A 13,031-nucleotide genomic window follows, 5' to 3' on the forward strand; every position below is an offset into this window, starting at 1 on the left:
ACACTACGGGCAGGAGGGATCCCAGGCCCTCCTGCCCTCAACACAACCCCCTTCCCCCCAACGACCGCTCCTCCAGAACCCCCAATCAGCCCCCCTGCCGACCCGTGACCCCCCCCGGCTAGGGCATCTCTCCTGCTGCGGGTTGCGGCAGTTCGGTAGAGGAGTGATGGCATTGCGGTAGGGGAGATGAGGCATCTCTCCTGCCGTGATGCTTGCAGTGGAGAGGTAGGCAGGTTGCTGGGGCCGCTGAGCTGATCACAGCAGCCACAATCAGCTCAGCGGCCCCTTTTTTGGCACTTAGATCTGGTTTGACTTCATCTAAGTCAAAAAGGTCTAAATGCCGACTAGGCAACCTGTAAAATGTTTTGGTTATACCTGTTGTATGCCTAGTGTAGGTCGGCCCACCTCCCGCCCACTGCCCACCCTTTCCCCTCCTCTAAACATGCTTCTTTTCTCTCTGTGCGTCTAGAGGCAGGGGAAAGGCCTAAGCTGTTTTTAGATACGTCTAAAAACCAGCTTTGGTTATGGGTACTTGGACGATCAGGCTTTTTGATCGTCCAAGTAGCCATTTAGGACACTTTTTAGACGTTTTTTTTTTTTTATTATGAACCCCATATTATTTTGTTATTCAAGATCGAGAATCTAAATATCGTTGGAATAATAGTGTTTTTATAGATTTACGAAAAACTTGGAAAGAGGTAATCATTCTAACAGAAGCTCGAAGACCATTCCAGATTTCAGTAAGTCTGAACGAGAAGGATTGATGCAACTTTACAACAGATTTTATACCTTTCAGTGACAGAAAAAAGAAAGTTCACATTTATGCAGATCTCTTGAATCAAGCAACCGCATAGCATTTACAGACAATGAAACAAAAGATAGAAAGGTGGAATATAAAAGTTTAAACATTATACACGGCATATTTATTTGTACTATATTGATTTTTTGTTACTAAAAGATAACAAAATACAGGAAAATAAACAATGTCATACATAAAACAAAATCTAATCAGGGAAAAAAGAACATCAATTCCAGTCCACATTAATGGAGCCAAGTACTACTATACTTTAGTTATATAATGAGAAACAAATGAAAACAAAATAGAGTATACCTGGCAGGCAAAATAGGCCTCAATCAAATATGTCACTTTTTATCATAAACGCATATTTAAATTGTATTCTATAAAAGACTGGACGCCAATGGAGTTGTTCCAACAATGGGGAGACATGATCAAATTTTCTTTTTCCAAAATCAATTTAGCTGCAGAAATTTGTGTAAGTTGAAGCCGTTGTAAAATGGTTTTGCTCAGGCTTAAATAAACTGAATTACAATAATCCAGCTGGGCCAAAACGATTTTACCAATACTGGGAAATGCTGCTGATGGAATAATACTCTAACTTTCCTTAGCATGAGCAAACTAAAAAAACTCTTTTTCATCAGGAAGTTTATCTGATCCAGGAATGACAATGAATAGTCCAAGATAATATACCTAAGATCTTAGAAAATGTTCTAGTGACGGGGATGTATCACTAAATTAAAAGCTTCCATACTATATCTGGAATACAGTATTTTTTATACTGTGTCATTCTGTGCCCATTCTGTGCTAGAGCATATAATAAACAGAAATCCTCACAAAACCTCTCTTTTATAATCCAAACTACTGCACTTTCATTAGAACCAAGAATTGCAATTCCAATTCCAGTTCACACCATGGCAGGTCTATAGCAGCTTTTTTCAAATACAAAAGTTTTACATTTCTTGATGGAAATATATTCAGTACTTCATTATTTAAAGAGTAGGTATGCCAAGAAATGCATTACTTTCAATCGATAAATCAGGAAGCAATCAGCATTTAAAACTATGTGGAAGATTAACACAATTTAAATATACAGTATAGCTTGATTCTGCACCTTATGTAAATTGTCACGAGCGTTTTAGTATTTGGAGGGCAATTTTCAAAGCAATTTACATGGCTAAAAAACATCTTACCTATTTTAATCATCTGCAAGATGTTCTTAGTGTGGCTAAAAATTTGTACATGTTGTGCTACAGCATAGGTATTTTAAGCAGCATTGAGATAAGGTGTTCTCAGAGGGATGTTTAGAGAAGTGGATAAAAAAATACATCTGGGCGGAATTTTCAAATGTACATGCACTATTTCCATGAAAAAAATAACGTTATTATAGAAAAAGACCTGGAAACACAGTTAAGAACACAGACGTGCAACCAGAGACTGGGAAAAGATGACTAGAAAAATAAAATTTAGAAAAAAAGAGGGACAAGCAAAAGACTATCTCTTCTTGAGATATGAGCAAACAAACAAAACAAGAACAGAAACTCCACGTAAAATCAAACGAAAGAAAAACACATGGGGAGTGGGGCAGAACATGACAACCTTGAGACAAACAATCTTTATTTCCTCAAATTATAATACATATAAAACCACATAAATAAAAAGTCTCATAAATAAAAAGGCCTCTATAGGAGGGATCCAATAGATGATTACTACTGCTATTTCTATATCGCTACCAGACGCACGCAGCGCTGTACAGAGTCACAAAGAGTAAGAAAACAGTCCCTGCTCAAAAGAGCTTACAATCTAAACAGGCAAGACAGACATAATGCTGGGAATACAAACTTTAAAAATAAAATCTGAAACAACAAATGTAGGGAATATGATTTTATTTTCAATTTAGTGACTGACGTGTCAGTTTTGAAAATTTATATTTGCTATCTATATTTTGCACTGTTCAGGAAGAAATTAATTTCTATTTCTAAGGTGTACTGCATGTAGAGTCTGGCTAGAGTTTTGTTTGTATTAGTGTTAGTTTGTGGTCCTGTATTTGCGCAGGGGTCATCTGTATCCTGCAAGCATGTGTGACCAAGGCCAGGTGTTCTGGCAGGAGTTGGAATAAATGTTGAGAAGCATAGTGTGCTTAGGGCTCCTATTATCAAGGTGCGCTACGGGGGTTAGCGCGTTGGACATTTCATCATGCGCTAACCCCCACGGCACACCAAAAAACTAATGCCTCGTCAATGGAAGCGTTAGCGACTAGCGTGGCAGGCGGTTGAACGCGCGGTATTCCACGCGTTAACCGCCTACTGCAGCTTGATAAAAGGAGCCCTTTGGCCCTGATTCTACAAAGTGCGTCCCAATTTTAGGCAGCTGTAGGCGTCCTACAGCTGTCTAATCAGCCAATCGGGATGCACGTTTTTTAAAAAATGCTCCTCAGGCAGGCCGCCTATATTGAAGGCGCCTCCAGGAGCCTAGGGAGGCCCGCAAGATGCCTAAGCTCGCGTAAGGGCCTTAGGCGAACCTAGGCGGCCCTACGCGTCTCCCTAGTAGAGGAAAAGACGCTTACAATGTAGGCCAACAAAATGCTGGTCTACATTGTAAGTAGACGCGGCCGCTGTACTTATTGTGGCAAGGGATCTCTCTGCCGCTATATGTATAGCTGGCCGCGGCCGCCTGTCCGATCGCTGGCAGGAGGGTGCCCAAACCCTCCTGCCAGAAGATGGCCCTCCCCCCGACACTACCGATCGCTGGCAGGAGGGTGCCCAATCCCTCCTGCCCGAAGACGCACCCTCCCCCCCCCCGCGCTAACAGCCCCCAAACCTCCACCCCACCAAACTAACCTTTTCTTTTGGCCAGATGGGTCTTGCCCGTCCAGCCGGTCGGCAGGCCCGCCTCGTCGAAATGAGGCGAGCCCGCCCCTTCCTGGCCCATCCCGCCGAAGCCTAAGGCCTGATTGGCCCAGGCTCTAGAAGCCTGGACCAATCAGGCCTTAGGCATAGCGGGTCCACTCATCCCCACTAAGTCTAAGGCCTGATTAAGTGGGGATGGGTGGACCCGCTATGCCTAAGGCCTGATTGGTCCAGGCTTCTAGAGCCTGGGCCAATCAGGCCTTAGGCTTCGGCGGGATGGGCCGGGAAGGGGCGGGCCCGCCTCATTTCGACGAAGTGGGCCTGCCGGATAGACGGGCAAGACCCGTCTGGCCAAAAGAAAAGGTTAGTTTGGTGGGGTGGAGGTTTGGGGGCTGTTAGGGGGGGGGGAGGGTGCGTCTTCGGGCAGGAGGGATTGGGCACCCTCCTGCCAGCGATCGATATTGTCGGGGGGGGGGGCATCTTCTGACAGGAGGGTTTGGGCACCCTCCTGCCAGATCGGTAGTGTCGGGGTGGGAGGGAGATAGGTAATGTCGGGGGGGGGGGGGGCGGTCGGTAGTGTCGGGGGGAGCATCTTTCAGCATAAGGTTTTGGGCACCCTCCTGCCTGCAATCGGACAGGAGGCCGCGGCCCGCTATACATATAGCGGCAGAGAGATCCCTTGCCGCGATAAGTGTAGCGGGCCGTGTCTAATCTAACCCGCGTCTGTAACATGGACGCCGGTTACAGAATCGGGGTTTAGTGTAGGCCCGATTCTGAATAGGACACCTCTCCCGGGCGTCCTATACAGAATCAGGGCCTTTGTGTAGTTTAATGTTGTGGTTAACCATTATGTGTTGTAAATAAGATTATATTGTGGGTATATATGAAAAATCAATGGAAAAATGATATTACAATTTGTACTATTATCATGGGGGTGGAGTCAGGGGTGGAGTTTCCCCCTCCCCCCCAAAAAAATGTTCTGATGCCTATGGTTTATAATGGTGTTACTTCAGAAGCATAGTTTACTTGAAAATTACTCATTAATGAAAAATATATATTTGCTCATTACGTTTGCAGACAGTATTCATTACAGATACTCATTACTTTTAAAAGTAATATATTACTGCTCAACTGTGGTGTCTGCACATATTGTGCGTAATTATTAAATTCCTCAATTTACTTGCATTCTTGTTGCGAAAACCACACTAACATTACCCCAGCCCTCGAGCACTTAAAAGCTTGTTACTGAGGCCCAGCTTTATAACACTGTTCTCCACCAGAGGGCGTAAGTTCCATCTACTGAACTACACTGGACTCGATCCTGCTCTGCTAAACCTAAGCTGTTCATACTTTAAAAAGTCTCAACACTCTTTTTACAGCGTACGCTCGTCAAACACACTATATTCCAGCATCTATATAACTCTGTTAGACAGTGACCATCCGCCTTCCAGCTTCCTTGCGTCATAGCTCCGCGAGGCATAGGCGGGGCTGAAGCAGTCAGCGACAGCAGCCGTGCATGCGCCGTAACGCGTCTGTTTTCCCGCGACGCTGTGTGCGTGAAGCGCGTTGGAGTGACGTCACGCAGGAAGGCGACAGCATGGCCAACGGAGCGAAGGAGAACCGGGGCCCGGGGGGTACAGCGCGGTCGGCTGGGGGGCTTCTGCCCCAATATCTGGAGGTGCCTTCTTTCGCGGCCGCCTGCGCTCTGCTGAATCATCGTGGTTCGTGTTTGGTGCTGCACAGGCACCGTCGCCACCTGGCGCTGCCGCCTCGGCATCTGCGCACCAAGCGGACGGGCGTGCGGCAGGAGTTGGATGCGGAGTTGTTACGCTATTCGAACGGGTAAGGCGGGCGAGCACCCTCCGTGGTATCTCAAGTACGGATCCGAGTGGGAGGAGTGCAGCAAATTAGGCTGATCCAGGCTTCGTTTTATACCACTGGCATGTGGGATCCGCTTGTAGTTTTCCCTTTTTTTAAAAAATGGAACTTTTCACGCTAATCTTGCAGTGACATAAAACCAGGACTGGATCAGTATATATTAGATAGATCTAAGCTGGCTACCGTAATTGTGTAATACAGGGGTGTCAAATGCCGGTCCTCGAGGGCCAATCTAATTGGGTTTTCAGGATTTCCCCAATGGCTATGCATGAGATCTATTTGCATGCACTGCTTTCATTGTATGCTAATATATCTCATGCATATTCATTGGGGAAATCCTGAAAACCTGACTGGATTGCGGCCCCTGGTGTAATACTTTACACTGAACTCATACTGGAATGGGTAGAGTTACTAGAGGTATATGACTGACCCAACATCTTACTCCAGCGGCAGCAACTAGAACAGAGCTACAGTTACAGAGTTCCAGGAGAGATTTTAATATGTTTCTGGATTTCCTGTAAAACAATCATCCATGATGCATTATGGGACCTGCAGTATTGTGTTCAGGGACTACTAATAGTAAGCTACATTGGTTTACAAGTTCTGAACAAGGACTGGTAAAAAGAAAAAAAAAAAAAAAACACCACAACTTCTTCCCTGGACCTCAATAGCTTGATAGATCTGCTAGAGCAGTGGTTTCCAACCCTGTCCTGGAGGACCCCCAGGCCAGTTGGGTTTTCAGGATATCCCTAATGAATATGCATGAGAGAGATCTGCATATAATGGAGGTGCCAGGCATGCAAATCTGCTCCATGCATATTCATTAGAGTTATCCTAAAAATCCAACTTGCCTGGGGGTCCACCAGGACATGGTTGGGAACTACTGCTAGAGAACTTTATACTAGTTTGTTTGGCTCCTCCAATTTGACCGATAAAAAAGAAAAATATCCAAAGAGTGTTTGAGACCTTACAGCTCTTCATATGTTTAGAAGGGATATGTGCAGAGTCATGTTTGGATATTTGTTATATGGTTTCAGTAAAATGTGTCGCAGCTTATCAGGAATACAGGTTTCTAGATGACTAGTGCTATCTGGGGAAAAAATGAGCTTAGCGAATCTGGCCCTCCAAACATCACTGTAAGGCCATCCCTGCCCATTCTCCCAACCTGTGATCACTTAGTCTCGCGCTCCCCCACCTTGTCTTTTCTCTCCCCTTCAGTTATCTCCCACTATCCCTCTTCTCCCCAATTAACTAACTTCTCCCAGAAATTGACCGCTCAGCCAGCTCCCAAGCCATTATCTTCTATGAAGCTAGAAGGATAATATAAGGTGCCAAAGAGTAATTTATAGTTACCATATAGCTCTGGAGTCTTGTAAACAAGAGAAGTGAGTTAAATCAAATTACTGTTTTTTATAGCGCCATCAGAGATAAATGCAGCACTTCACAGACATACTATAGAGTACTGTTCTTGACTCTTGAAGTTTATAGTAGAACTAGTCTTTAAGCCCGTTAGATTAACGGGTGCTAGAACATATGTGTGTGTGTCTGTCTTTTTTTCTCTCTCTCTCCTTAGCCGCTTTCTTTCTTTCTGCCTTTCTTTTTCCTTGGCTGTCCATCACCACCCCTTGCCTGCTCCCCCTGTCCATTTTCCCTTCCTTTTACCTCCCGCTGTCCTTTCTGTCTGTCTGTCCCTGGCCCCCTTTGCCTGTCTGTCTTTCTGTGTATCTCCCTGACCCTGTGTCTTTCTTCTTTCCTTTCTGTCTCCCTTCCTCCCTCTGTCTGTCTGTCCAAAGCAGCATTCCATCCCCCTCCCCCCACACCAGTTCCCTGTGCACCTGCCCCTGTGTCTTTCTTATTTTCTTTGTGTTTCCCTTCCTCTCTCTGTCTGTCCAAAGCAGCATTCCATCCCCCTCCATTTCCCTCCCCCCACACCAGTTCCCTGAGCACCTGCCCCTGTGTATTTCTTATTTTCTTTGTGTTTCCCTTCCTCTCTCTGTCTGTCTGTCCGTCCAAAGCAGCATTCCCTTCCCCTCCATTTCCCTCCCCCCCCCCACCAGTTCCCTGTGCAGCAGCATTAGCGTTTCCTCTACCCGCCCCTGTCCCTTCCCCTTCCCGCGGGCCGGACTACAAAGGTGGTGATTCCAGCAGCGCTTTTATCAGTCTCCACACGCTGCTTCGGGCCCTTCTGCCCTGATTTACTCTGGCACGTCCCTGATGACATCATCAGAGACGCGGCAGAGCAAATCAGGGCAGTAGAAGGGCCCGAAGCAGCGTGTGGAGACTGATGTACACGCTGCTTGAATCGCCATTCGGACCCGCGGGAAGAGAAGGGGGTGGGCGGCAAAGGAGAAACGGAGATCGGCGGCGGCGACAGGAGAAACGGAGAACGTCGTCTGGCTGCGGTCCGGCTTGTGGAGGCGATCGGGTGGTGACGTATTCGCGCGCATGCGCACTCCTTCGGCCACAGACCTACAGCGCACGGAACACGAAAATAGGACTGCGCATGCGCGAGTTAGCCTTTTATTATATAGGATAAGGTAGATGGGAGAAAAGCCTAGAAAAGACATAGAGCTTGATACTTAGTTCATGGTAGTAAATAGCTGGCAGCTGCTTTTATCTGTGGGCCAAACTAACCCTGGATATTTAATTCTAGGGCATGCGTGGCTCCTGGTATTGAATATCTGGATATAACTGCACCCTCAGACAACTCGCAAACTAGCATAGGTGGTTAGAGGGAATATTCAGCACTGGTTAAGTGCCACTGAATATTCTTGGATAGTCCTGCACAAGCTTTTTAAATGGCCAGGAGCCCATAAAGACCCCATAATCTTTAAGGTAAAGCAGTTGGCCAGTGAAAATTCCTCTAGAGGAGCACTGTATGGGCAAAAAATATAGCCATATCTGGAAAGAATAGATTTTAAGTTTTAGAAGTGACCCTGGAGAGATGCTACATTTAAACCAGGGAAGAGGTGGCAGATGAAATTTCATGTGGACAAATGCAAAGTGAAGCACATTGGGACGAATAACCTGAATTGTAGCTACCGGATGGTAGGATCCACCTTGGGGGTTAGCGCCCAAGAAAAGGCTCTGGGTGTCATCTTAGATAATACAATGAAACCTTCCGCCCAATTTGTGGTGGCGGCCAAAAAAGCAAACAAGATGCTAGGAATTATTAAAAAAGGGATGGTGTGTGGAATGGTATATGCATTCAGGAGGCTATTCTGGGTGTTTGGCAAGCCAGGAAACAGAATTAAAATTTAGCAATGGACAGGGAAGGGTATGAAAGGGGACTTGTATACCACCTTTTTTATTGTTACACATTCAAAGCAGTTCACATATATACAGGTACAGTGGAACTTTGGTTTATGAGCATAATTCGTTCCAGAAGCATGCTCGTAAACCAAAATACTCGTAAATCAAAGTGAGTTTCCACATAGGAAATAATGGAAACTCGGTTTGATACATTCCCCCCCCCCCGTGAACTGTCACCCCCCGCCCGAACAACATGAACTTACCCCCCCCCCCCTCATCTGGCTCTGGCACGCAGCCCACAGGATGTGCCGGTGCCGCTTGAAGATCTTCCTGCCTCTGCCGGGCCTTGAGCATACATCTGCGCATGCTCAAGGCCTTCTAATTCTCCCTTTCGCTGAGATTCTCGGCGAGAGGGAGAATTAGAAGGCCTTGAGCATACGCAGAAGCATGCTCAAGGCCCAGCAAAGACAGGAAGATCTTCAAGCGGCACCGGCACGTCCTGTGGGCTGCGTGCCGGTGCCAGACGGGGGGGGGGGGGGGTGTAAGTTCAAGTTGTTCGGGCGGGGGGTGCCGGTTCGCATGAGGGGAGGGGGTACTCGCAAATTGAGTCAACACTCGGTTTGCGAGACAAGTTTTGCGAGAATGTTTTGCTCGTCTTGCAAAACACTCGCAAACTGGGTTACTCACAAACCGATGTTTGACTGTACTTATTTTGAATCTGGGCCAGTGGAGGATTAAGTGACTTGCCCAAGGACACAAGGAGCAGTTCTGGGATTCGATCCAACAACCTCAGGTGCTGAGGTAGCAGCTTTATCACTAGGCCACTCTTAACCTCAGCCTGCACACTGAGAAAAATTTTTATGTAGAAAGTTGTAAGGGGAAATGTGAGAGGGAGGGACTGCAAAGTGAATGCATTTTTAGTTCAAATTTTATGTAGAATTGGCTAGGGAAACGGAGATCTGATTAAAGAAAAGGGATTACGGTATACATTCAAATATAAAACAACCTGAATGTAAACCAGGGTAACATTTCCCTCCCCCACCCCCCAAAAAAAAGGAGAAAAAAGGTTGACTTGAATATAAACGAAGGATAGAAATTTGAGCTGTCATGATGAGCCACTATACAAAGAATAGATGTCCTTGCCATAAGTACAGATGTTAGATAGGGACAAGATGGGTGGAGCAGAGTCCACTGGTCTAATCAGAAGTGTGGTATCTGTTAACCCACTGATCATTTTCTCAAGCAAGCTCAAACTTTGTTTCATTGAAAAGCAGTTATGGAAATGTACCAGGGTGATGAGAAAACTTTGTGGTCCCATTTTGAGGAATAGGGTCAAATTATAGAATAGTAACACATTCTTGAGAGCCGCTTTTGTCCTAGCTTTCTTTTCTCTGTTTAACCTTTCATAAACAGAATACTGTACTAACTTGATCTAGTTTAAGACTCGCATATAACTTTCTAATCCAGAATACCATGAGCCAATAAGTTTTCAAACAGCAAAGCTCTCGGTGCTTACCCCATTTGAATAGCCACTTAGTGCATGCTTATCTATTCCTTTCATGCACTGCAGTTTGTTTCCTTGTCTCATCTGTCACTGCCCTGGAATTTTTCTGTGCTGTTTCAGTCCACTGCCTATACAAGAAGCAACAGCGTTTGCTCATGCATTTTGTGGTTCTGTGGCTTCTGGAAATTCAAGACACACAGATCTTGAATTATAATAAAAATCGAAATTGGGCCATTCTTTGACCACACAGTGAACTAGGAGAATGAGAACTAGCTTCAAGATTTTGAGTGTATCCATCAATATCACATTATAACTCAAGCTAGAAAAATCTTGTCCACAAAAGGTTGATATGCTGTCCTCCCCCCTTCCACACCTCCTCCCCCAAGATGACCAGACGGCTGTCATGCACTTGGACATCTACTCAACTGGCATTACACTTATTGCCACTGAAAAAGCTGCCAATAATCCTCTGGGTCGGGCTGGTGTGGGGCCTTGAGCATCTGTGCATGCTCAAGGACTGCTGGTTCCCGCTGACTCTGAGATTCTCAGGGCAGGAGCTGGCAGGATTTGAGCATATGCAGATGCTCAAGGCCCCAAAACGACCAAATATGAAGGATCACTGGCAGCTTTTTCACTGCCGGGGAGTGCAATTCCCGTTGGGGGCGGAGGTGTAGTTGTCTGGGTGCAAAACGCAGCACTGGTCATTTTGGGGACGGATGAGAGGAGGGGGGGTGAAAAGCAGTGTGCAGATGGAGGCATGGACAGCAGCATGCAGGTCAGGAGGGGAGGGGGGGAGAAACTCTAATAAAAACCAAGACCCCGATTTTGGGCCATTTTATATGTGGTATGTGATCATATGGTGCGTGAGGAAAATAAGTTTGCAGCAGAGTCAGAAAAGACTGGTTACAGTAATAGTCTAAACTGGAAGAGATGAGGATATAAATAAACATTCTGGTATTATGTTCAGATGGGAATGGGTGGATTTCATAGAGTTTTCAGAGAAGGGCTCAGTGTGTGGTGGATATTTTGTTGTACTGTTATGTAAAAAAAAAAACACCCTCTAGATTTTTCCTGTTACATAAATATAACACTGAATGGTTTCTGATCTTTAAACAATGTAATACTGTGTTAGAAGAAGGGAACCTGAATAAACACACAAAACCATTTTAAAATTATTATTTTATTTATTTAATGGAGCGAGTGGTCATTGTTCTCAATGGAGGAGAGTAAGCAATGGAGTGCTGCAGAGGTCTGTACTGGGACTGGTGCTATTTAACTTATTTATAAATGATCTGGAAATTGGAATGATGTGCGAGGTGATTAAATTTTCAGATGAAGTTGTTAAAACGCATACGGATTGTGAAAAAATTGTAGGCAGACCTTAGGCAATTGGAAGACTGAGCGTCCAAGTGGCAGATGAAATTTCATGTGGACAAATGCAAAGTGAAGCACATTGGGAAGAATAACCTGAATCGTAGCTACAGGATGGTAGGATACACCTTGGGGGTTAGCGCCCAAGAAAAGGCTCTGGGTGTCATCTTAGATAATACAATGAAACCTTCCGCCCAATTTGTGGTGGCGGCCAAAAAAGCAAACAAGATGCTAGGAATTATTAAAAAAGGGATGGTTAACAAGACTAAGAATGTTATAATGCCCCTGTATTGCTCCATGGTGCAACCTCATCTGGAGTATTGCGTTCATTTCTGGTGTCCTGATCTCAAAAAAGATATAGCGGCACTAGAAAAGGTTCAAAGAAGAGCGACCAAGATGATAAAGGGGATGGAACTGCTCTCGTATGAGGAAAGACTAAAAAGGTTAGGGCTCTTCAGTTTGGAAAAGAGATAGCTGAGGGGAGATATGATTGAAGTCTACAAAATCCTGAGTGGAATAGAACGTACAAGTGGGTCATTTTTTTTTTTTTTTTCCGCTCTGTCAAAAATTACAAAGATTAGGGGGACACTCAATGAAGTTACAGGGAAATACTTTTAAAACCAATAGGAGGAAATATTTTTTCACTCAGAGAATAGTTAAGCTCTGGAACACATTGCCGGAGGTTGTGGTAAGAGCGGATAGTGTAGCTGGTTTTAAGAAAGTTTTGAACAATTTCCTGGAGGAAAAGTCCATAGTCTTATTATTGAGAAAGACATGGGGGAAGCATGGAATGTTGCTACTCCTTGGGTTGTGGCCAGGTACTAGTGATCTGGATTGGCCACTGTGTGAACGGGCTACTTGACTTGATGAACCATTGGTTTGACCCAGTAAGGCTATTCTTATGTTCTTATGTAATACTTACCGTACCTGAATTGCATTTGACCTAGTGTTGGAAAGGAGATTAATAATATTTAAATCCAGATGTGTTTAGCTGAAAGACTCAACTTTTTTTTGATACTTATATTTAAGAGGTAGAAACAATTCTCATGTTGCTTTGAACATGTGCCCGCCATATACATGTAAACTGTGAATGCTGTTTGTGTCCATATATTTATAGATATGCAGATAATGAATGTTTGTTGATTTTATGGAACTATATGAATGTTTTTGATACTGGAACCCACCTAGACTGTAGGTAGTACATAAATAAATTGTGGTGTTTAAACTGGCCCAAAAACAGTGGGTCTGTGTTTATATTTGAGCCACCACCCGATCACTGAGCCTGCTGACCTCTCTTTAACCCCTGATAACCACCAGCACTGTAGTTACATACCCCCTGTGTTCCTCCCTGATGAACACTGGCACCGAAATCCTCCCATCC

General features: G+C 44.9%; 1 protein-coding gene across 1 annotated transcript in view; it reads left to right on the forward strand.

Moving 5' to 3' along the window:
* Positions 1–5,087: 5,087 nt before the first annotated feature.
* Positions 5,088–13,031, forward strand: part of POLR1F (RNA polymerase I subunit F) — a 36,262-nt gene continuing 28,318 nt past the window's right edge. The window contains exon 1 of the mRNA XM_033930928.1: positions 5,088–5,487. Within this exon, the coding sequence (XP_033786819.1) occupies positions 5,162–5,487 (326 nt within the window). The 5' untranslated portion in view covers positions 5,088–5,161. The remainder of the gene's footprint in view (positions 5,488–13,031) is intronic.

The sequence above is a fragment of the Geotrypetes seraphini genome, chromosome 2 (genome assembly GCF_902459505.1).
Source record: "Geotrypetes seraphini chromosome 2, aGeoSer1.1, whole genome shotgun sequence".
Lineage (NCBI taxonomy): Eukaryota > Metazoa > Chordata > Amphibia > Gymnophiona > Dermophiidae > Geotrypetes > Geotrypetes seraphini.